The sequence below is a fragment of the Rattus norvegicus genome, chromosome 19 (assembly GCF_021556685.1).
Source record: "Rattus norvegicus strain SHRSP/BbbUtx chromosome 19, alternate assembly SHRSP_T2T, whole genome shotgun sequence".
NCBI classification, from domain to species: Eukaryota; Metazoa; Chordata; class Mammalia; order Rodentia; family Muridae; genus Rattus; species Rattus norvegicus.
In genome coordinates, this window is record NC_141552.1 from 42,364,059 (window position 1) to 42,386,472 (window position 22,414).

Below are 22,414 nucleotides of genomic sequence, written 5' to 3' on the forward strand. Positions count from 1 at the left end.
TGAAATGCAGTTCAACCAGAAAGAGTATCTCTTCTGTTTGTCTTTCTTGCAGAATTTTAGTTGTGATCCAGTGGCCCCCATGGTGGGCCCAAGCTCATAGAGTTCTAAACAACCCCGTGATTTTCATGCCAGCTGAGCCCTGCATGAGAGCAGTGAGTGGCCTTGGTCAGCATCCCCAAAGGGTTAAAGAGCTCACGAAGATTTTGTGTGAGGGTAGAAGCTTGGAAAGTTGAGATGCTTTGTTCTTGAACACAGCAAACAAGTTGGGAAGGGAGCGCAGTCAGGCCTTGCCTGGTTGATTAACCATGGAGGCAGCAGTGTGCTTCACTGGTGGTGGCTACTAGTGCAGCCTCTCTTGTATCTGTTCACTAGATTGATTGACCTTTGAAAATTTATATATATAAAGGTTTATTATCATGTTACTTACAATAGTAATGACATTTCCATTCACCTGCATACTGTATTTTGATCATATTCACAGCCACATCAGACACCTCTTTCCTCCTGCCCCCTATTCTTGGGGATCCCTTATATTTACCTTTCAATAGGAAGCATGAGATACCTAAATAGGATAAACCAATACCTAGGGCGAGGGGTCCTGTGAGCCAGTTCATTTGTGCATCTGCTCATAATCTCCGCCTGCACCGAAGGCTTGCCTGATGGAAGGCCTCGCATTAGCTTATTAGCTTCCTAAGTAAGTTTCAATTAGGAGTTTGCTCCAGTGGCTTATTAGGCCTTTAGTAAATGCCAATTATACTCTTGGTGCAGTCTGAGTTAAGAATTGGGAAATAATTTTACATGTGTAAGCAAACCTTGGACCACTGCTTGCTTCTTAGAAGATACTTAGAGCAATAAGTCAGAATTCAAAACAAGGCAGAGAACAGAATGATCTCTATACACCACTGGGCTTGTCACCCAGAGTAGGCTGCGGTCCCATGCCTGTAAGGCCAAACACAAGTCTATTTTGGACCAATGTTGACTCTCGCAGAAATCTTAAATTAGAGACTATTTAGGCATAATTCAAAAAAAATCTTTAAATTTACATTGTGCGTGCATGCGTGTTTGTTCATGTATGCCACAGTGCAGGTCAGAGAGCAGTGTGTACATCTCTCCAGAGAGTGAGCTCAGGTTGTCAGGTGCTGTGACATCACCGGTTCTGTACAATACAGTGCTTATGTCCACGTGCTCAGTACCAGGTGGACGGCTGGCCCAGTCAGGTGAAGTGTCCCAGAGGACAGAATGTTAAGACGGTACATTTTGTGGACTACCATAGAGGCGTGATCTCTACCCTTGTATGCCACTGTCTTTGGGATCTTCGGGGTACTGCTTATGTCTCCCCCTTCATGAACTTGCTTGGGGTTGTAGTGGAATTTTTTTTTTTTTTTGGTTCTTTTTTTCGGAGCTGGGGACCGAACCCAGGGCCTTGTGCTTCCTAGGCAAGCGCTCTACCACTGAGCTAAATCCCCAACCCCTGTAGTGGAATTTTTACTTCAGCTCTTGCCTCTGAAAGACACAGGTCAGTCCTGATGAGCTGTTAAGCACAGTACTTTTTTTTTTTTAGACCCTTCTGAGTCCCAGGCCTATGGAGTTTCCACTGTCTTTCTCACTCATGGGCAGGAAAAGTGAAAGCTCAGAGATGAAGCTGGTCCATCTGTGACAATAAAACAAGATCAGGGGAGTTGATTCTCTTCCAGGCTAATTTTCTTTTTTCCATGAGGGTTCCTCAATTTATTTATTTTATGGCTGTCAAATTTAACAAAATAAACAAATTTAAAAAAAAACACACAACGAAACCCAGCAGGAAAGGGCGGGCTACACTTCAGACCTTCACTGAGTGAACTGTTCGGTTACAGCATTTGGTTTTCTTTCCGTCAGAAGTGAATGCTGAGCTCCACTGTGCCATGCCTGTAGCTGGAGAGGTGGCAAGTGTCACACACTGGGTGAGAGCTTGAAGATATAACTGTCCCCGTCCCTGCTAGTGTTGGGTGCCCTTCTCTTGAGCACCTTCAAATAATAGATATTTTTTCATAGTTCTCATAAGTCCTGGAGGATGCAGTTTGAATCATTATTTAATCGGAAGCGTTTGAAATTCTCTGAGCTAAATCTCTGGATTAGCGGTTGAAGGAGAGTTGCGGGGGCAGCGTACCTCACTTTAGCTCAGCCTCTCCTAGACGAAGCGGCAAGAACTTAAGAGTAACCCCTGAAGTTTGGACAATATGTCGTAGAAATGGCCCCCAATGTATTCTCTGCTTCCATAAATAAGAATTAACTCCTGGCAAAGGGTGCTAGATGATATTAGATAAGTCAATTTTTCTTTTTTTGGTTCTTTTTTTCGGAGCTGGGGACCGAACCCAGGGCCTTGCGCTTCCTAGGCAAGCGCTCTACCACTGAGCTAAATCCCCAACCCCAGATAAATAAATTTTTAATAACCATTTCATGGAAATTCAAAAATTAAGAGTTTTAGAACTCCTATCCATTTAATCAAGCCAAATTCTCTAAATCAAAGTCATTCTCAAACCTCATTAGCAGAGAGCAGGACTCCAGGCAATCTCAAGGAACCAATCCAAGACTGTGGCCATCAAGGCTGTCAGTGTGAATGTCAGTGTCTCCTTGCCAGGTTGGCACAACCTAGGAATGGCAGAGTGGTTAAGAGTATTGGCTGTTCTTGCAGAAGACCCAGGTTCCATCCCAGCCCCTACGTAGTAGCCTGTGACCATCTGTAACTCCAGTTCCAGGAGGGTCTAATGTCCTCTTCTGGTCTCCAAGGGCACCAAGCACACATGCAGTAAACAGACTTACAGGCAGGTGAATACCTATGCACATTAAATTACACTAACATTAAAATGTTTTCATAGAACATTTTTATTTTAATTTAAGTAGTCTCAAAACTAAGTGTTTTTCAGGGTTACATTAGTGTGGCCTCACTGGGTGTTTGTGTGCACATGCATGTGAATGCATGTGGAGGCCAGGGGTTGGTATCAGGTATCTTTCTTTATCTCTGTCCATTTGAGTCAAAGTCACTCAGTGTGTCTGGAGTTTATCAAGAGGGTTAGATTAGGTGGCCAGTGAGCTTAAGGGGTCTCCCTGGCTTTTCGTGTGAGTTTGGGGAACCTCAGCTCGAGTCTTCATGCTTATATGACAGGTGCTTTACCAACCGAGTATCTCCTCAGGGCTGTCCTTCAGATGTCCCTGACAAGAGTTGATTGACAGAACTGTTGCTGCTTAGGTAGTGTTTCCTGCTTACTTCGGGGATATCACCCCGTGCTTTTGCCCAGATTGGCCTAGAACTGCTAAGGTGAGCGATTTTCCACTTCAGCCTTCAGAACAGCTGGCATAGCAGGCGTGCGTACAGCACTTCCTCCGGTTGTGTGTTTTTAACTGACATTGCCATCACTGGTTCTGGTTATGTGCATTAAAACAGTCTGTCCTCAGACTGTCAAAGTAACTCAGTCTAGGAACAACAATAGAATTTTCAGCTGTGACAGACTAAAACTTACACTTGATTACAGATCCCGTGAGGCCGCTGGCCAGCTCCTCACAAGCACCTGCTGATTCACCGTTCGCCATAAATACAGCACCAGCCTCCGCCCACATGGAACCATCTTCAGTCGCGCTACCTCCCTCTTACCAACTCATCAGCCTCCCACCACACCCAGACACTCTCGGCCTCCGGGAGGACCCGCAAGACTACCTCTTGCTGATCAACTGTCAGAGCAAGAAGCCTGAACCCACCAGGTGCGTGGTACACGGTATCGTGCGTGTGCGTGTGCGTGTGTGTGCGCGTGTGTGTCCATGTGTGGGTGCATTTTTTAAGCCTTGAAGCTTACATGGTGCGGTCTCTGTAGGCTTACACTTGAGATCTGCATGGCAGGTTTGTAATCCTTTGGTAATGATTTCTCTTATATGGGACACTTTCTCCCATCATTGCAAATCACAGTGGTGCCTACAAGGCTGACCTGAAAAGAGCCTCAGTCTTTGTTAGGGACTCACAGTGTTACTTGCTTGACAGATGTCACTGATTTGTAAATGGTGACCTTGCTCCATTTCTTGTGTGATTGTAAACCAGCCAAGGGTCATCTCTTGTTTCTGAAGAAGGAGAGGAGTACCTACTACTGGAAGATTTTGAAAGCAAAGCGATTCCACTGCAGTGAGTGTGCTGTAGTTTGGATTTGTGTGAGAAACTAATCATACAGGTAAAATCCTATTATGGCAAATCCTAGACGCTAAGCGGACCGGGAGGCAATGACATTTTATGAGATCAAATATATGGCTAAAAGCTGTGAGCCTTTCAAACCTTCCTCCCCAGCCATGGAGCAGTGCTGACTCCAGGTCATGACTTACAAGTTTTAAAATAGAGGTACCGTGGAGTATACGCCTGACCCAGAGGGTCCAAAAAACCCACCCCCGACACACACACACACACACACACGCATGCGCGCGCACACACACACACACACACACACACACACACGCACGCACACACCCCTACCTTTCCTATGCTAAGCCTGAAGATCTTTTTTTTCCTTTTCTTTTTTTCGGAGCTGGGGACCGAACCCAGGGCCTTGCGCTTGCTAGGCAAGTGCTCTACCACTGAGCTAAATCCCAAACCCTGCCTGAAGATCTTTTAACTTGACCATCTTTGGCATTTGATATTAAAAAGTTAGAAGGTATAAAGTGGCAGAGGAGATCAAAGGACATTTACTTTATTATTTGAAGAAGCAAGAAGAAAGTTAAGATCAATAAACAAGCTAGTGTCTGCTGCTTATGACCCATGACCATTGGTGACAGCGCCACCAACCTGAATATTTTTCACAGTGCAAGACATCAGTGACCTGCGTGCCACACACAAGGGAGGTTTATAAAATATGATGTTAAGAAATTAAGCTTTATTTTTTTTATAACAAGAATGTTTCTTTTCTTGGGTTAAAAATGATTATTAATAAGGTTACAGAGTAGTTGTTCAAAAAATTATGTAGAACTTAAAACTCCCAGAAATGGTTTCTGTGAAGCTTTCCAAGGGGAATGGAAGGAGCTGGGGAGGACTCCATGGACGGCCTTGTCTGTGTGTTATAATGGTATTTTACCTGTGAGAGCAGAAGGAGCTGGGGAGGACTCCATGGACGGCCTTGTCTGTGTGTTATAATGGTATTTTACCTGTGAGAGCAGAAGGAGCTGGGGAGGACTCCATGGACGGCCTTGTCTGTGTGTTATAATGGTATTTTACCTGTGAGAGCAAGAAAACTGTGTAGGTCAACACGAGGTAGTACTACAGAGTCTAACTCCACTTGCCTGTTTGCTGTGAGTGTGGAAGCATCGCACTTGTGAGCTCATGCCTGGGCAACTAACAGATGCTTTCCTTTAAAGAGACTCACTGTTACTTGCTGGAGTGGTTTGGTTTTGTTTGTTTTTTAAGAATCTAACTGATCAGTGACAGTGTTTGGTATATTTTCTTTTATGACAGTGCCTTTCGTTGATTTCACTGATTAACACTATTACTGCCACAGAAGAGATTGTTCTCCAAGTTACTGTGTAACTCGGCTGAAATGACAGTTAAATAACGAGTATTTATGAAGTCCCCACCAAATGCCCACTAGTATGCTAGGTGCTGTGAAGATACAAACAGATTACACAGGACACAGTCCCCTGAGATTCAGTCACCCTGGGAGCTCTCAAAGTAAACCTTCTCTAGAAGCCAGATCAAATAAGCATAAAATATTTATATCCACCAGGACTCAGCTCATACACATGCCCCTCCAGGGAGCCTGTTTACGGGCCTCTGGGTTGGTGAGGTTTTCTTTTTGTGTTTTAACGTGTGTGTGTGTGTGTGTGTGTGTGTGTGTGTGTGTGTGTGTGTGGTATGTGCATCTGTGTGTTTCCTTGGTGGATCTGGGGTCATGGGCAAATACAGGAGAGGAATTACTAAGGATGCTCGGCCGTTTGGCGGTGGTAGTCCTGTTGGTTTATAATTATAAACAACTAAAGAACACGTGTGCTTTTTGAATCTTATGGACCACAAAGAAAAAAAAATCTAACAAAATGTGTTTTGATTGCTAAGCTGCAGTGTGTGTGTCAAAACTATATCTGTCTGACTTGACCATGGTTTTGTTTTGTTTTGTTTTGTCATTCACAATTTTATTCAGAGCCCATTTTGACTCTGCCAAGCCCACCTCTTCTGAGACAGACTGCAATGACAACGTCCCTTCCCACAAGCCTCCTGCTTCCTCCCAGGGCAAACACGGAATGAACGGCTTTTTTCAGCAGCAAATGGTGTATGACTGCCCACCACCGCGGGTTACATCAGTCTCTGGCGAGTCCGGCCTCTATAACCTGCCCAGGAGCTACTCCCATGACGTACTACCGAAGGAGTCCCCGTCAAGTACCGAGGCAGATGGAGAGCTTTACGTTTTTAATACACCGTCTGGGACTTCAAGTGTAGAAGCTCAGATGAGACATGTGTCTATTAGTTACGACATTCCGCCAACACCTGGCAACACTTACCAGGTCCCACGGACATTTCCAGAAGGCACACTGGGACAGTCATCGAAGCTGGACACTATTCCTGACGTCCCCCCACCTCGGCCACCAAAGCCACATTCAACTCATGACCGGTCTCCTGTGGAGACGTGCGGAGTGCCACGCACGGCGTCAGACACTGACAGCAGTTACTGTATCCCTCCGGCAGGCATGCCGCCCTCCCGGAGTAACACCATTTCCACCGTGGATCTGAACAAGTTACGGAAAGGTAAAGCTCTGGCAGGTCTGCTCTGTTAGGTGACTGAGAGGAAGCTGTTTCCACACGGCCTTTGCTGCACAGGCACAGGACTACGCTGAGATCCTAGTGCCCTCTCACGTTTGTGATCCTAGTGATGTGCATAACCAGAGGCCGGAGGATTACTGGCACTTGGGGGCTGCCAGCCTACCTCCAGATTCAGAGAAAGATCCTGTCTCAGGAGCATAAGATAAAGTGTGATACAGGAGGACACCCAACATCCTCCACTGGCCTCACTCACACTGAAGGCACACAAGCAGCTGAACCCACATGCACGTGTGTGCGCATACATCACATTCATTCACACACATGCACACGAATGCAAGAAATTCCATTTTCTTAGTAATTGCTCTCTTCTGCATGGTATGGTGGTAAAGTGCATCTGTCCCTTTCTTTCTGCACCTCTGTAGCTCCCACACGTGTGGCCGTGATACCAGAGTCAATACATCCCTGTAGAGTGTGTGTGTGTTCAGGGATGTCTGTCTGTCTGCTATGTCTATGTGTCTTTGTGTGAACATCTGTCTGAGTGTTTGTGTCTGAGTCTGTGGGTGTGGGGTCTGTGTCTTTGTGTGGATGTCTGTGTGTTTGTGTCTGTCTGTGTGTGGAGGGTGTCTGTGTATCTGTGTGTTTGTGTGGGTGTCTGGGTCTGTACCTCACTTTCTTCACACAGTCTTCTGCTGTTGGACACTCCTTTGGCTGCTGTATAGCTAAGCCATTGTGAGTAGTGCTGCGGTAAAGACTGCAGCGCAAGTCTCTGATCTGTCGCTCCGACGTACTCAGGATGGCACATGGATGGGTTGTATGGTAGATGTGGTTTAATTATTTACTTTTTTAGGAAACTTCCACACCGATTTTCATGATAGTTGGTCTAGTTGGTGTTCCCACCAGCAATGTCTCAAGGTCCTCTTGTGTCCTCATCCCTGCCAGCACTCGTTAGGTGTTCATTACTGTTTGTGTGTGAGAGTGAGTGAGTGAGTGAGCGAATGAGCGAGCGAGCGAGTGTGAGTGTGTGTGTGTATGAGTGAGTTAGTATGAGTGAGAGTGAGTGTGTGTGTGTGTGTGAGTGTGTGTGTGCACGCACGTGCTTGTGCTGCTGTGTTAATGACCATTTATTTTCCATCTTTTGGGGGCTGTATGTGCCTTTAGTGAACCCATTGACTGGTTAGGCAGTTTTCTTGTTTAGTTTTTAGTTCCTTCTTGCTATCAGCGCCATGTTGGGCGTGCAGCTGGCAAAGGTTCTCTCTCCCTCTGTAGACTGTCTTTACTGGTCCCTCCTCCATCTTCAGACTTGTTTTAATTTCATGAGGTCTTGTTTGTCAGTTGTTGGTTCCACGTGCCAGGTGGCTGAAGTTCTATTTGACAGCGTCCTCTGCCTGGGTACTTACAGGACTGTTTTCCCTTCTTCTCCAGCCACTTCTAAGTTTTGTGTCAGATTCCTCCCTAAGGTCTTGGAGCCACTTGGAGTTGGTTTTTGCAGGATGAACTCCTGGGATCTGGTTTAATTGTTATGCAGATGGATATCCAGTTTCTTACTACTACCTGTTGAAGAGGCCATGTTTTCTCTACTGTGTATTTTTGGCATCTTGGTTTAAAAATAAAAAAATGAGGTGTTAAGTTCATATGCCCTAAAATCTTTGTGTTAGCGTTTTTGTGTCTTGTGGTAGAGTTTTCTAACTGTTCCAAAAAAGTCCAAGAGTTAATGTACAATAAAAATATTTTATTGATATATATTCAGCCTTCCAATATCTATTTGAAATTGTCTGCTCCTTCCTTCTTTCCTCCCTGTCTTTCACCCTCCCTCCCTGTTCTCTTCTACCTTACCCTCCCATCCGCTCCCCTCCCTCTTCCTTTCACCTGCTGCAGGATCTCACATAATCCTATCTCACTATCCACCCGAGCTTGACCTTGAACTCCCCCGCACCAGTCTCCTCCATTGCTGGGTTTTCAAAGAGGCTGAGTAACCTAGCTAGGTATTAAGTTTTGTGGCTCAGAATGGATGTCATTCCTTTTCTCCATCCTTATGCTCGTGCGTTGGACGGCTGTCACAGTCAGGTCACGACATTGTAAACATAGGTGTGTGCTTTATCTGCTGGTCAGAGATCCTGCTTGGTGGGTGTCCTTTCACGGTTGACGAAGCGTATGCTTGGGCAAGTGTGGAGAGAGAGAGCTCCTGCAAACTGGCAGCGAGGGAGCAAATGCTGACAGTTTTTTCTTAATTGCAGATGCTGGTTCTCAAGATTGCTATGATATTCCACGGACCTTCCCGAGCGATAGATCCAGTTCCTTGGAAGGCTTCCATAACCAGTTGGTAAGTAAAACTGACCTCTGGCCTTGGCGTTTTCTGACTCTAGCCTTAGAACCCCGTGCTCCAAAGGCGACCATGAAATGGAAGTAACTACAGGTCCCGTAGGAACAGGCACCATACTTGTGTGTGACAGTAGCTTTGCTTACAAGAGAAATGTATGTGTGTTTTAGAAAATCAAGAATGTGCTGGCTGCGGGCAATGTCTCGGGAGAAGAGCTGGACGAGAACTACGTTCCCATGAACCCCAACTCGCCACCGCGCCACCATCCCAGCAGCTTCGCCGAGCCGATTCAGGAACCAAACTACGTGCCAATGACCCCTGGGACCTTTGATTTTTCTGCGTTTGGGATGCAAGTCCCTCCTCCTGCTCATCTGGGCTTCAGGTCCAGCCCAAAGACCCCTCCCAGGAGGCCAGTTCCCGTTGCTGACTGTGAACCACCCCCGGTGGATAGGAACCTCAAGCCAGACAGAAAAGGTAAGGGCATGGGGCCAGTAAAGGGTAAGTGGGGGCGTGCAGTTAACTGTACCTAAACACGGAACTGGCGTGGGCCTATACTGACGCACGCCCTATAGCCTGAGTCCTTAACTTAGGCCCAGAAATCCTGCTGTGTTCGTAGTGAATGTTAGTGTCCAGGTGGGATTTCAGCTCTCCTCAGACCTGCAGTGGAGCTTACAAACTAAGAATGCCCAAAGCAATGGCGGCAGCTGGCAAGCACTAGGAGAATCCGGAATGTTCTTCCCAGAGGGTATATTGTTGGAGCTCTTGACCCCTGCCTGACTATCCCCTCTGCTAATGTATGACACTCACACATGTCAGGAGAGACCTGAAACCTCAGGTTGTATGTATGTCAGTGTCTCGATTCTTTTTTTGTTGTTAATTCCTGCCAGCTATCTTGCTTTCGGAAAGTATGGCAAGCCCAGCCTCACACTAGCTCTGACCTTGCTCTGCTAGTTTGTATCAAGTTAGGCTCCAGACCACAATGCACTTTATGGCTTATTTAAGAAGAGTGAAGATGGGGGTTGGGGATTTAGCTCAGTGGTAGAGCGCTTGCCTAGCAAGCAAAAGGCCCTGGGTTTGGTCCCCAGCTCCGAAAAAAAGAAAAAAAAAAAAAAGAAGAGTGAAGATGTCTATATAACCGTTCTCTTTCCCTGCATCATGACTTTTTTCTTTCTTTTTTTTCAGAGCTGGGGACTGAACCCAGGGCCTTCTGCTTGCTAGGCAAGCGCTCTACCACTGAGCTAAATCCCCAACCCGCATCATGACTTTTAAAAAAGTCTGCCTTGGCTCTGGGCTCAGTGGAAGTTTCTATGGCTCTTATTCTGGACGCTGTAAGGAAGGTTGGCCTCCGGAAGCAGGGGAGCTTGTGAGGTCAGGTCCTCTTTGTCAGAGGAAGCCTTCAGCCACTTTGGGTAATGTCTCCTCAAGTTTTAAAAACTTAGGTTCAAGCCAGCCCTGGTAGCCCGAGCTTTTCATTCTGGCGTATGGGATGCAGAGGCTGGTCAATTCCTGTGATGCAAAGCCAGGCTGATCTACATGGATCCCGGTCAGCTAGAGCTGCACCCGTCTCAAAAACAAAACCAAACCAAGCAAATTTGGGCTTACGTCTCTTCAACACAACCCACTGTGCTCAGCACACCATTAGTGTGTGGCTTAATCTTGATAATCAACTAAAGTTAGAGTAGTGTGATAGAGTGATAGGTGTCTGGCTTTTTGCAGAGGAATTAAGGTCATTTAAAAACCACGTGTCGTTTATAGCCTTTTCAGGACATGTAACGTTTATGCAAACTTCTTATTAACCTGGGCTTAAATCATTAACGCTAATGTTGTAGTTGTGAGAGACTCAGACTTCTTCGAACTAAAGGGTTGGTTTTATTCTTACATAAAAGGATGTATTTCTCCTGTACTCCATGGTAACCATGGTAACACGTGACCTTTGCCCTGTGCACTTGTCCTGTGGGGCATCTCTGCATCTTCTCTGTCTGCTCCCTGGCAGTTCTCCTCTCCTCCGTGTTCTCTCCCTTGACTGGGTTCTGCCTTCCGCACCCTTTGGCCTGCAGCACTTCTCTGTTGCCTCAGTTCTCCTGCCTGGATCCCCCTCAGCCCTTCCCCTGTCAACGTCTGCCTCTCACGGCTCCGTCATTTGCAGGCTTCAGAGTCTCCGAGCTCACTTGAGAGGTCCAGGTGGTCTTTTCACACAGTAGCCTGGCTGCTGCTGGGGCAGATGCCCACCTTTGGTCTCACTCATTTGAGGATGGTCCTGTGTGGTAGCATTCCAGACACCCATGCTTCATGGCCAACATCTGGAGTTGTCTTAGAAAGGGTGTGAGGGCCACAGGCCTTTTGTCCCTTTTGTTTGTCTCTGTCTCTAAGTTAATGAGAAATATCAGTAATTGTTTTCTTCTTGGCATAAGTATAAGTGAACACGAAGAGATCTGTAATTGGCCCACGGGTCCCTGACAGATCAATACACACCTTGTAGACCCAAAGTATTTACATTCTTTTCTTTTTTTAATTTTATTGGTCTCTCTGTGTAGCTCTGGCTGTTCTGGAATTTGGCTGGCAGACCAGACTGGCCTCGATCTCAGAGATCGCCTGCCTCTGCCTCCCAAGTGCTGGGACTAAAGCTGTGTGCCACCACTGCCTGGCTTTGAGAGCGCTTTCTAAAAGCTAAGTCAGCACATCATTTTCATAATCATAACAAACTAAGCCTCCATCACTTCTGGAGACAGTTACTCTTCTAAAAACAAACCAGACTTAAAGAGAGCAGGAGCCAGGTGTGCAGCTAGTGTGTGCAAGGCTCCGAGCCCCATCCCAGCACCACACGGCGACTTCCTGGGCCAGACGGTTTATTATTATTATTATTACTATTATTATTATTATTATTATTATTATTATTATTATTTGGCATGTCTGCTTAGATACATGATGAGCCGACAAGGGGACACCCAGGGGACTGCATCCAGAGAGTTTGGGCCAAAGATTAACGAGATTGAATAAAAGGGGTTTTACTTTTCTTCCATACCTTTAATTTCAACCAATAGGATGAGGGTGTTTGCTGCATCCAGAATGCTTTGCCAGGTCACCCTGAGAAAATATAACTGTTAGGAAAACACAGCTTAAAGCCCGGGTTCCAGCCGCCTGGGGCTAGCACTGCAGAGGCAGTCAGGCAGATCTCTGCGAGTTCCAAGCCAGCTAGGGCTGTGCAGTGAGACCCCATCTCAGAACATGAAAAGACAAAATAAAGACTAAAACTGTAATCTCACAGCTAAACTGGGCCTTGAATATGTGACTGGGAGTGTGTGTCCCATTTGGGTCACGAAATTCTTTTCACTCTGCATAGCAAGAGTTGAGTATCTTAGCAAATTCAGTCACTCCAGATAAATTACTTGAGCTGTCATTTCAGTGTCTTATTAACAAATTCAAAAGAAAATACAACTGTGTCAGGTGTGCCTGACACCTCTCCCTCAGAGTCTCAGCCGGCTGGGGTGTTTGTTTGCATTGCTTTGGAAGAGTCTGTGACAGACAGTGACGGCGTAGTCTTGTTTTGCCCCAGTTTTATTCACCCTGCCACAGTGCACGGCGAAGTGCTAGGCAGCTTTCCATATGCTTCCTACAGGCTGAGCTGCAGAAGTACAGGGGTGCAGACGCCTGGTGTGCGCCCCCGGCCGTCGGCTGTCACAGCCTGATTCGCTGGCTCAGAGTTCACGATTCTGTCCCTGTAGTGTTTGTTTCGAACCAGATTGTGCGTGCATTTAGTAAAGAGAGCTTTAGTTTAAGCGTATTGTAAGAGACGCCAGAAGAGTAGAGAAGTCACTTTTTAGTGACAGAGTGGAACAGTTTCAGTAGCTATGACACCTTTGTATTTCTAATGGAAAACGAATTTTGTGAAGTTTGGAGATTTTTCATAAAATATCCATTGGGTTTCAGAAAAAGTAAGCCGTGATACAGCGGGCCCTGCTTAACCACCGGGCTCATCTGGAGGCTGCTGCTTCCACCTTCCAGGTCATTCTAGAGGCAGGAGCCACTGACCATGGTGTCGTTTTGCTCTGCTGGGTCTATTTGTATAGAGATTTTACCATTCTTACCTTTTAAAAAAGCAAGTCCTTGAAGCTCTTGAATATCATTAAAAATGACCATGCTGTCTTTAAAATTATGCTCTTAGTAAATTAAAGACCAGGTGAGTGATACTAGTACCTAATTAATTCTTTTAAGTTTTTTTTAATTTTTATATTCACCAAGTGTATGCCTAGCCACCGAGGAAACCCAAAGAGGGTACCAGATCCAGTGCGACTGGAGTTACAGACAGTTGTGAGTCACCATGTCAGTGCAGGGAATGACTCCCGATCCTCCACAAAAGCAGCCCATGCACTGACCCGCTGACCCACTGACCCGCTGACCTGCTGACCTAAATCTCTACCTCCATTCACTAAGTTTTCATAAACAGGGGTTAATGTTTGATTCCTAAGCCGGACTGTGGATAACACTTGTTAGAACTTAAAGGACGACAGTATGGAACATGTTCCTACAGTATAGCCTTACCAGCCAGGAGAGTTTCCCCTGTGTAATCCTTATGCTTATTATAGTATTAGATTCCTCCTCATACAGTTAAAAAAAGTACAAATGATTTTTTTCCCACAAACCTGCCTCAAGTCACCTGCTGAAATTAGCAAGGTGGCCAGTAACCTTGTGAGTTACTTGGTTTGGGGTACCCACTGGAAATAGCCCCGTGACTTTAGAAGAGTGCGCCTGCATTATTAGAAGCCAACTCAGAAAGTCCTAGCGTAGCTTCGAGTTCATGTGGGCATTACTTATTAGGAGACCATTCGTATGCAGGGCTTTCCAAAGAGTCTTGTACCTGTGTATTTAAAATGAGACTCTTATGTGGTGACCTGGACTGGATTCAAGCTGAATGCGTCTGGAATGATTTCAGTAAGTGAGGGTTGTTTATCAGAGCGCTAAGCCCACCCTCAGTAAATCCCCTCTGCTAGACATGGAGGCTACAAACCCAAGGAAAGACGGGGTTGCTCCCCTGGGAGGTGCACCGTCTAGGTTTTGCAGAGGAGGTGGACACATGTGTGAATGCCTTGGCACTCTAAGAGCAACTCTACTAAGCAGCCTGATAAAGGGGTGGCAGTGAGGGACTGGTGCACGGGAGGTGGGCAGAGCTGGGTGCTGGAGTAAGTACAGTGAGCGGCAGGAAGAGCTTCCCCAACAGAAAGATTGCTCAGGGGCACAGCCTAGACAGTAGGAGGGCTCAGGAGAGGAAGAGAATCTCACATCCTACAGGGACACCCTGATCCAGGCTTTATTCTGAATACTCAGTTGAAGAACTTTATGCAGACATTGACAGTCAGTTGGCACTAGATGTCTCGTTCAGATTTAAAATAAAATAATTATACTTCACAGTAAGATGGTACAAAAATCACATTTGTTTACCATCTCCCCTAGTGGGACCCTTTCCCAGTTTCCCAAACCCAGGTCTTCTTCGTCCTTGGTGGGGACAGCAGAGCTGTACTGAGGTTCTTTCTGCCTGGAGATCATTGTTGAGACGGTTGTTTTCTGCAGAACACACGAGGAATTGGAATAAAACAAATAAGAATTATCCTAATTGTTTTGTGAGGGTGATATCTACTGTACACTTTACAGCACTTGGGAAGATTCTGTGTGGGTGGCATGACCTTGACAGGGGTTCCAGGCAGATAAGAAAGTGAGGCCTCCATCTGGACTCAGAGAATCCCAGTTCTCTGAGTGACTGTCCTTGGGCTCTCCACAGCTTCATGTCTCAGTGACCATTTGAATATTTGTCCTGGTCAGACTTTGATTCAAGAGCTTGGAGAGTGTTGGATGAGTTCAGGCAATGCCTGACCATCTTAAGTCTATCAAACCAATCTTACAAAATGTAACTTAGGGAGTTTTGTGTAGAGAGGATGGACATGGATTCAGGAAGCCATGGTGTTTGGATAATGCTGACAGAGTGGAGAGAAGGACTAAGGAGTTGGTGTCTGAGAAAGGGCAGGGAGCAGTCTGACCAGTGAGAGCACGTGTAGTTCCTGAGAAGATGAGGAGAAGGGGCATCTGCAGCACCTCTCATGGCACCAGCGCTCCACCAGGGTCCCCCACTAACTCCATGTCATCTGCCAAAGCCAGCTCATGTGTAATTCATTCACAGTCACTGGATGATGTGCTGTCTTACACAGCAGGGCTGTTGATGCCTTTGGGTTCTTCTGTCTTTCAGTTTGAAATGTCTTCTCCTAGTTAGAGAAGACTAAAACAAGATTGACCTTTGAGTTCCCACCAGTCCCTGCCAAGATTACTTACTCAGACAAGGACTGACAACCAAAGGTTGTCCTCTGACCTCCACATTTAAACATGCTTTCCCTTTCACACACACACACATACACACATACACACACACACACACACACACACACACATCACACACACATCATACTTACACACACTCACATATCACACACACATCACACTCACACATACACACACACCACACTCACACACACATCACACACACATCATACTAACACACATACACACATCACACACTCACATCACACTCACACACACATCACACACACATCATACTAACACACATGCACACACATCACACACTCACATATCACACACACATCACACTCACACATACACACACACTCATACACATACACACACATCACACTCACACATACACACACACTCATACACATACACACACATACACACATCACACACTCACATCACACACACATCACACTCACAGAGAGAGAGAGAGAGAGAGAGAGAGAGAGAGTGCTTCCTTCACAAATAGTAAATTTGTTCTTACTTTTCTTCCTCTAAGCATAGGTTTTATTGTTTTGTTTTTACCACAATAAGATTTTAATAGAAGAAATTTAAGGAAACATAGATAGGAACTTTCTACTTTACCGATTTGAAATTGCCCCCTCCCCCCAAAAAATACAGCAAAACAAAATCATTTCCTAGATAGTTAAGCATTTAACAAGCCCAGTACAATGAGACCCCGGTTAGGACTGTGGGTTCTATCATCAGATCCTTGATGATTCGGATTTTAAAAGAACTTACTGTTTTTAAGAACCTCCCTGTTTTTGTTTGCTTTTTGAGACAGGGTTCCTCGATGTAACCCTGACTGCCCTGGAACTCCATCTGTAGACCAGACTGACTTCAAACTCAGAGATCCACCTGCCTCTGCTTCCCAAGTGCTGGGATCATAGGCTGTGCCCGCTGCCCAGCAAGCCAAGCTGTTTTCCCTAGATGAGGTTCTGCGCAGGAGCTCCTAGACAACCTAACCTTCTGTTTCAATGCCTCTCAGTTAAAAGTTCTGTTTTCACTGACATGCTCAAGGTGCAGCCACGCTGAGGAGGAGCCAGGCTCTTCCCAAGCCACCATGAGGACTGAGCCTCAGCCTCGTGTGCTGGCCCTGCTATGCTAGTCACGCTGGTTTAGACATGAGATACAATAAGCACTGGACAGCAACTACAGGCAGTTGGAGATGAAGCTAAAGAAATGTGAGAAAGCACAGCAAGACAGAACCTAGTACTTAACCCCATACAGGGGACGACAGCCTGGCATGGGCTCATGGCTTTAACTAATCCCAGCATGGAGGAGGCAAAGGCAGGTGGATCTTTGAGTTCCGGGGCAGCCAGGCCTATGTAGGGAGACCCTGTCTCAACAAACAAAAGATTTGGAGAATACTGAGGAGGAAAAGTCAGGAGGGATGTAAAGCCATCATGGGCCCTTCTGAAAAAGTGTGTAGGACAGCCAGTCAGTAAACAACAAACTGAAGATGGTTGCATACTAGACACTCCATGTGCCGGTGGTATGTGCTACACACACACACACACACACACACACACACACACACACACACACACACACACACACGGGTCATGTCCAAGCCATACCATGTCCTCGCAGTAGCAGCTCCACATCTAAGAACAGGTGGGCTAAAAAGCATCTTTCTGTGCCACCTGAGTTGACCGACTCACTGTGTGACCACTGAGGTCGAAGGTCGAAGGCTGACCTGGAGATCTCAGAACTGAACTCCAGAGGACAAGCCACCTGGTTTCCCTGCGGAAGAATCACATAAAGGCTGCAGCCCTGCGTGAGCGGGAAGCCACAGAAAGCCTCACTTGTCCTGCCCATTCTGCCTTTTCCATGTCTCATCTAAGACATGTTAGAAGAAACGCTAACATGGCCCACGTTCTTCCTTCCTTTTCTCAAGTAAGGAAAGCCAAGCATCTGGCTGCCCCTCAGCCGACCCCCTCTCATGCCTGTGCCTGTCCCGCCATAGCATGCCACATCCTCCATTCTGTTGCACTGAGCATGAGTCGTGTCTAGTGAGACTGGATCCCCCCCCCCCCCCGCTAACAAGTTTTTGTTTATGCTTTTAATGTCACTTTTCTGCACATGGCTGTTTCTTTTATTGTTTGTTTGTGTAACCGAATCCATTTTTTAATTTAAAAAAATTACAATTTTAATAAGAGAGTCTTCTTTTTACCAATTAGGTCAAAGTCCTAAAATTTTAAGACCTAAACCCCATGGCTTAGAGCGAACTGATTCACAAACCGTAGGTGGCTTTGCTACAAGGAGAAAGGGTATGTACCTCAATGGATGTTATTTATCTTTGTAGTTTTTTTCTTCAAATGAAAAGAAAAAGAAGGAGCGCTTGAGTGGGGCTGCTATTGCGAACTGCTCCCAGTGTGAAGATAGTTCTGAGAGAATATATCTCGAGATGTGCAGGGGGCCTGTGCTCTGCAGTCAGGCTCATCTCCCTCCGAGTCTCTCCCCGGCCTTTCTAGGCAGCAGCACATGGATTTACTTCTGCTTGTGGGCTGCCGTGAGCCCAGGTTGTCTCCTGTCTTTGTATATGTATGTGGTTTCTGTTGTGAAATAGACTAAGAAGTAATTTCAATGTTTTTACTATAGCATGGCTCAGAAAATGACAGCTAAACTCCTAGTCACCTTTTTAAGTAAAAAAAAAAAGGCGGGGGGACATGTGGAAAAATCACCTTTGTTCAGTCCGGGATGCTGTCTGTGTCTGTTTTACTGAGCTCAGACTCAGTAACTCTCTTCATTGTGCTTGAGCTGTGAGCCTGTGTGGGCGGTAGCTTTGAAGCAAGTCCTTTGTGCTCTTGTGCCATCGATAAGATGGTTGATTAAGATTACATAGTTCTGAACCCAAAGTAAGAAAACCTGGGAGGCGTTTATTTATTTTGTTTATGATTCTTTTGGTTTGGGATATAGCAAAGTTTCCAGTGCTTTCTACACATCATTTTACATGTGTAAAACTTTATTGAGGCTTCAATAGTGGGGAACATGTTTTACACAGATGATTTAAATCTCCCCCGAAGATGAAATTCATAAAATTGGTCATTAATGAGAACAGTGCCTAGAGAAACTTTAAGGCAACGCACACCTTTACTTCATGTTTAATTTATATTTACAAGTAGAGGTTAGACCTTGAGCTGAGTCAGGCAGCATCACTGTGTTAAAGCTATGTCTGGTAGGAGCAGTAGTAGAGGCTAGACCTTGAGCTGAGTCAGACAGCATCACTGTGTTGAAGCTATGTCTGGTAGGAGCAGTAGTAGAGGCTAGACCTTGAGCTGAGTCAGGCAGCGTCACTGTTGAAGCCATGTCTGGTAGGAGCAGTAGTAGAGGCTAGACCTTGAGCTGAGTCAGGCAGCATCACTGTGTTGAAGCTATGTCTGGTAGGAGCAGTAGTAGAGGCTAGACCTTGAGCTGAGTCAGGCAGCACCATTATCTTACCTTTGGTCACTGAGCATTAGACTTTTGCAGTAGACCTTGTTGTCTGTGTGAGGCCTACCAATTGTGAACTGCAACATTGAGAGGGCCTTGTTTGGTTTGCGAAGACTTGTGCACTCACGCCTTCCTTCCCTTTCTTTTCAGTTAAGCCGGCACCTTTAGAAATCAAGCCTCTGTCAGAGTGGGAGGAGCTGCAGGCCCCAGTCAGATCCCCCATCACCAGGAGCTTCGCTCGGGAGTAAGTGTCTGACTGAGCACACAGCTCAGTAGCAAGACCACGGAAATTGTCCATCTCAAGGGAAATGGGTTGACAAAGAGTCCAGAGAAGCCCCAAAGCCAAGAGTATCTTCACTTGTCATAATAAAAATGTCCAATATGTTTCTGTAAACCAGTGAATGTTCCAGAAAGAGTGTGTTCTCGCTTGCTTTTATATGGGTGCTTCGGCACCTGTTCCTAGTGGTTCATGACGGTCACTTCTCTAGCTCCTCTAGGTTTCCCATGTCCCCTCGGCCTGATTCTGTGCACAGCACGACATCGAGCAGTGACTCCCATGACAGTGAAGAGAACTATGTCCCCATGAACCCAAATCTGTCCAACGAAGATCAGGTATGTGCGGGCCTCGCGGCCATTTCTCTCTCTGAGCTGCCCTTGGAAACCAGGTCAGCTTACAGTGTTCTTACTGATTGTACCTGTTTACCCTCACATCTTTCTTCCTATATTTGAAAAAACAATGAAAGACCATTTTTTAAAGTGATGCTTTAAGTACAGTCAAATATATTACCAGCCATGGTCAAATTGTTCTGTCTGTCTTTCCATAGCTGTAACAAATTCCTGAGACAGTCAACTTATAAAGAGAGTGGTTTATTTGGCTTGGAGTGTTAGGAGTGTCCGTGGTCGCCTGGTTTGGTCACTTTGGGCCTGTGATGACTATGGCACAGCAGAGCTGCTGGCCTTACGACCTGTAGGTGAGAAAAGGAGCCTAAGCCCCATGCCCTCTTCAGGACGTGACTCCAGTGACACAGATAAGACCCCACCTCGAAGAACTCACTGTGTCTCAGTAGTGCCATTGTGAACATCAAGCCCTCCAGCACAACCCTCTGAAAGGCATTTCACATCCGTACTCACGGTTTACAGTCAATTCCCAGCTATACATCATTATTGTCCCTGTGTTTTAATATTTGTCAAGAAAATCTACTGACAGTGTGTTAGAGTGCACTCCCCAGGCTCAGGTTACCACAGGCTTCTGGAGAAGTTGTCACGTGCAGGAGGACTCTGACAGCCGTCCAGTTAAACAAAAGAAAGACTAGCAAGGCATTGCATTCGGAGGCCACGCTGAGGAAATGAGATTGTTTTCCCCACCTTCTGACATTAAAGCGGGAACATACTTTGGCTTGCTTGATATGTCAAAGAAATATGAGGTGATGAATTTTCAAACTTCCAAATAAGCAAAAGTGGCCCACCCTGAGGCTGGAGAGGTGAGCAGAGCCAAGAGCACTTGCCGCTCTTACAGAGCAGTGGAGTCGGTTATCCAGCACCCACACACGTGCACATCGACATACAAACACACACATATATACTTACTTTTTTTTAATGACCCAAATGGAAATAACTGTGTTCCAGGTACAACTGAAAAGTCAACTGTCCCCTCCCCAGCTCCCATGCTGCTGGCTGCCGAGACTCTGACCCTCCCAGCCCTTCCTGAGATGAGAATGCCAAAGTTAATCAATGGTCATCAGAACTCTCTATCTTGGATGGAATGGCATGGAAATTCACAGGGCCTAACATACTCTTAGATTTATAAAATCGGTATAAACAAAATTAATAGTCTCAGAAAAGTTAGGACAGATTCATACCACGTGTGATTTCTGTATAGAGGTCAAGTCACACGTCCATCAGGTGAACTCTTACTAGGTGGCCTTGTCTTGAATCTGGTCCAACACTACAACCATAACTGTTCCTAGGCAGAAACAGAAGCATCACTCAATTTCATATATTTCTTAAGAATTTGAGAAAACCTAGCACTACTGTTTTATTTTGTTACTTGATATACAGAATATATAGACAGAGTCCCTGAATCTTAGAGCTTCTCTAGAAACTGTGTGGGGAAAGCACTGGGCGAAAGGCTACAGTAGAGACAAGCTGTTCCGCACTGGACCTGGAGCAAGAACCAGTAGACTTCCTTCTAGAGGCTGAGTTTCCCCCACTTTAACATGAAAGAAGTCCATTTCTGCTGGTCATTAGAGTTCAGTGAGAATGCTGACAAGGTCTCCCGAGGAACAGAAGCTGGAATTACCTGTGCAGGTCCTAGGGAGTTATGCCTAACTTTTATGGCTTTATAGTACTGTAAAAACCGTCCCAGCCAGGGCACGGTGGGGCGTAGGTGTGCTTGCATTGGTCACCTTTAGACAGAGTGTTACCCTCACCCCAAGCTGAGAGTGAAAGATGGTGTCCTTCAGAAGACAAGAAGAGTGTGATTGCACATCTCAGGGTTCCTTTCTTGTAACCTAGGAAGAGGGGAGCCAGCCATTTTAATTGGCATCCAGGTGTTCCTCAATTCTCATGAGCTGTGCCATTGGTCTGAAAGTTCTTGCCAGAGTCTTGTTTCTGTTTCTTCTCCACATGAAGCCTGTGTGTTCTTATGTGTTAGTGCCACTGCCCTCTATCTTCCTGGTTTTGTTGCATGATTTTAGAGAGTTTTATCATATGCTTCTTCGAGGAAAAATGGGATCAGACTAAGAGAAAGCAGAGAGAGAAAGTACTGGAAAGACCGGCGTCCTGAGCCACGCCCTTTAGTTAATGTAACTGAACTCATTCCTCTCTCCATACCTGAAAGTAGCTCTTCCTTCTTTATTACATTTTTAATGCAATATATTTTGGTCCTATTCTTTCCCTCCCCTTTCCCTTTGAAAGCAAGAAGTATGAGGACCTCTCACTATAAAGACGCACGCCACTGAGTACATACACATACGGTTTTCTTCTGTTTTGCTTTGTTTTAAGATGTTACAGTTGTAGCCCAGGATAGTCTTGAACTTGTAATTCTCTCTCATCAGCTTCAGAGTTTATAAGGGCCTTCACGCCCAGATGCGTGTGAGCCTTCACGCCCAGATGCGTGTGGGCCTTCACGCCCAGATGCGTGTGTCTTGGTTAGGGTTTCTATTGCTGGGAAGAGACCATGACCATGGCAACTCCGTAAAGAAAAACGTTCAATTGGGCTGGCTTATGTTCAGTGGTTTAGTCCATTATCATCATGGTGGGAAGCATGGCAGCGCCCAGGCAGGCCTGGTGCCTGTGGAGGAAATGATCATTGTGCTTCTGAATGGGCAGGCAGCAGAAGTGAATGTCTGAGCCAGAGGCAGACTTGAGCTTCTGAGATTTCAAAGCGACCTCAAAATGACACAACAAGGCCGCATCTCCTAACGGCGCCACTCCCTGTGGGCCAATGGGGGGACCATTTTCTTTCAGACCCTCACAGTTTGTGTTTGTGTCTGTGGAGGATTGCCTGCATGAGTAAGGGGTTGTTTACTTGAGCAAGGGGCACTTACATT

At 46.0% G+C, this 22,414-nt stretch overlaps 1 protein-coding gene across 8 annotated transcripts in view; it reads left to right on the forward strand.

Annotated features, from left to right (window-relative positions):
• Gab1 (GRB2-associated binding protein 1) overlaps positions 1-22,414 on the forward strand; it is a 108,721-nt gene that overhangs the window by 80,570 nt on the left and 5,737 nt on the right. For 4 of the 8 annotated variants that reach the window (XM_087594814.1, XM_087594816.1, XM_087594815.1 and 1 more), the window contains 7 exons: positions 3,510-3,735; positions 6,141-6,742; positions 8,992-9,077; positions 9,245-9,548; positions 17,612-17,701; positions 19,014-19,107; positions 19,352-19,475. In XM_087594814.1, coding sequence (XP_087450940.1) covers positions 3,510-3,735; positions 6,141-6,742; positions 8,992-9,077; positions 9,245-9,548; positions 17,612-17,701; positions 19,014-19,107; positions 19,352-19,475 — 1,526 coding nt within the window. 8 annotated transcript variants of the gene reach the window in all.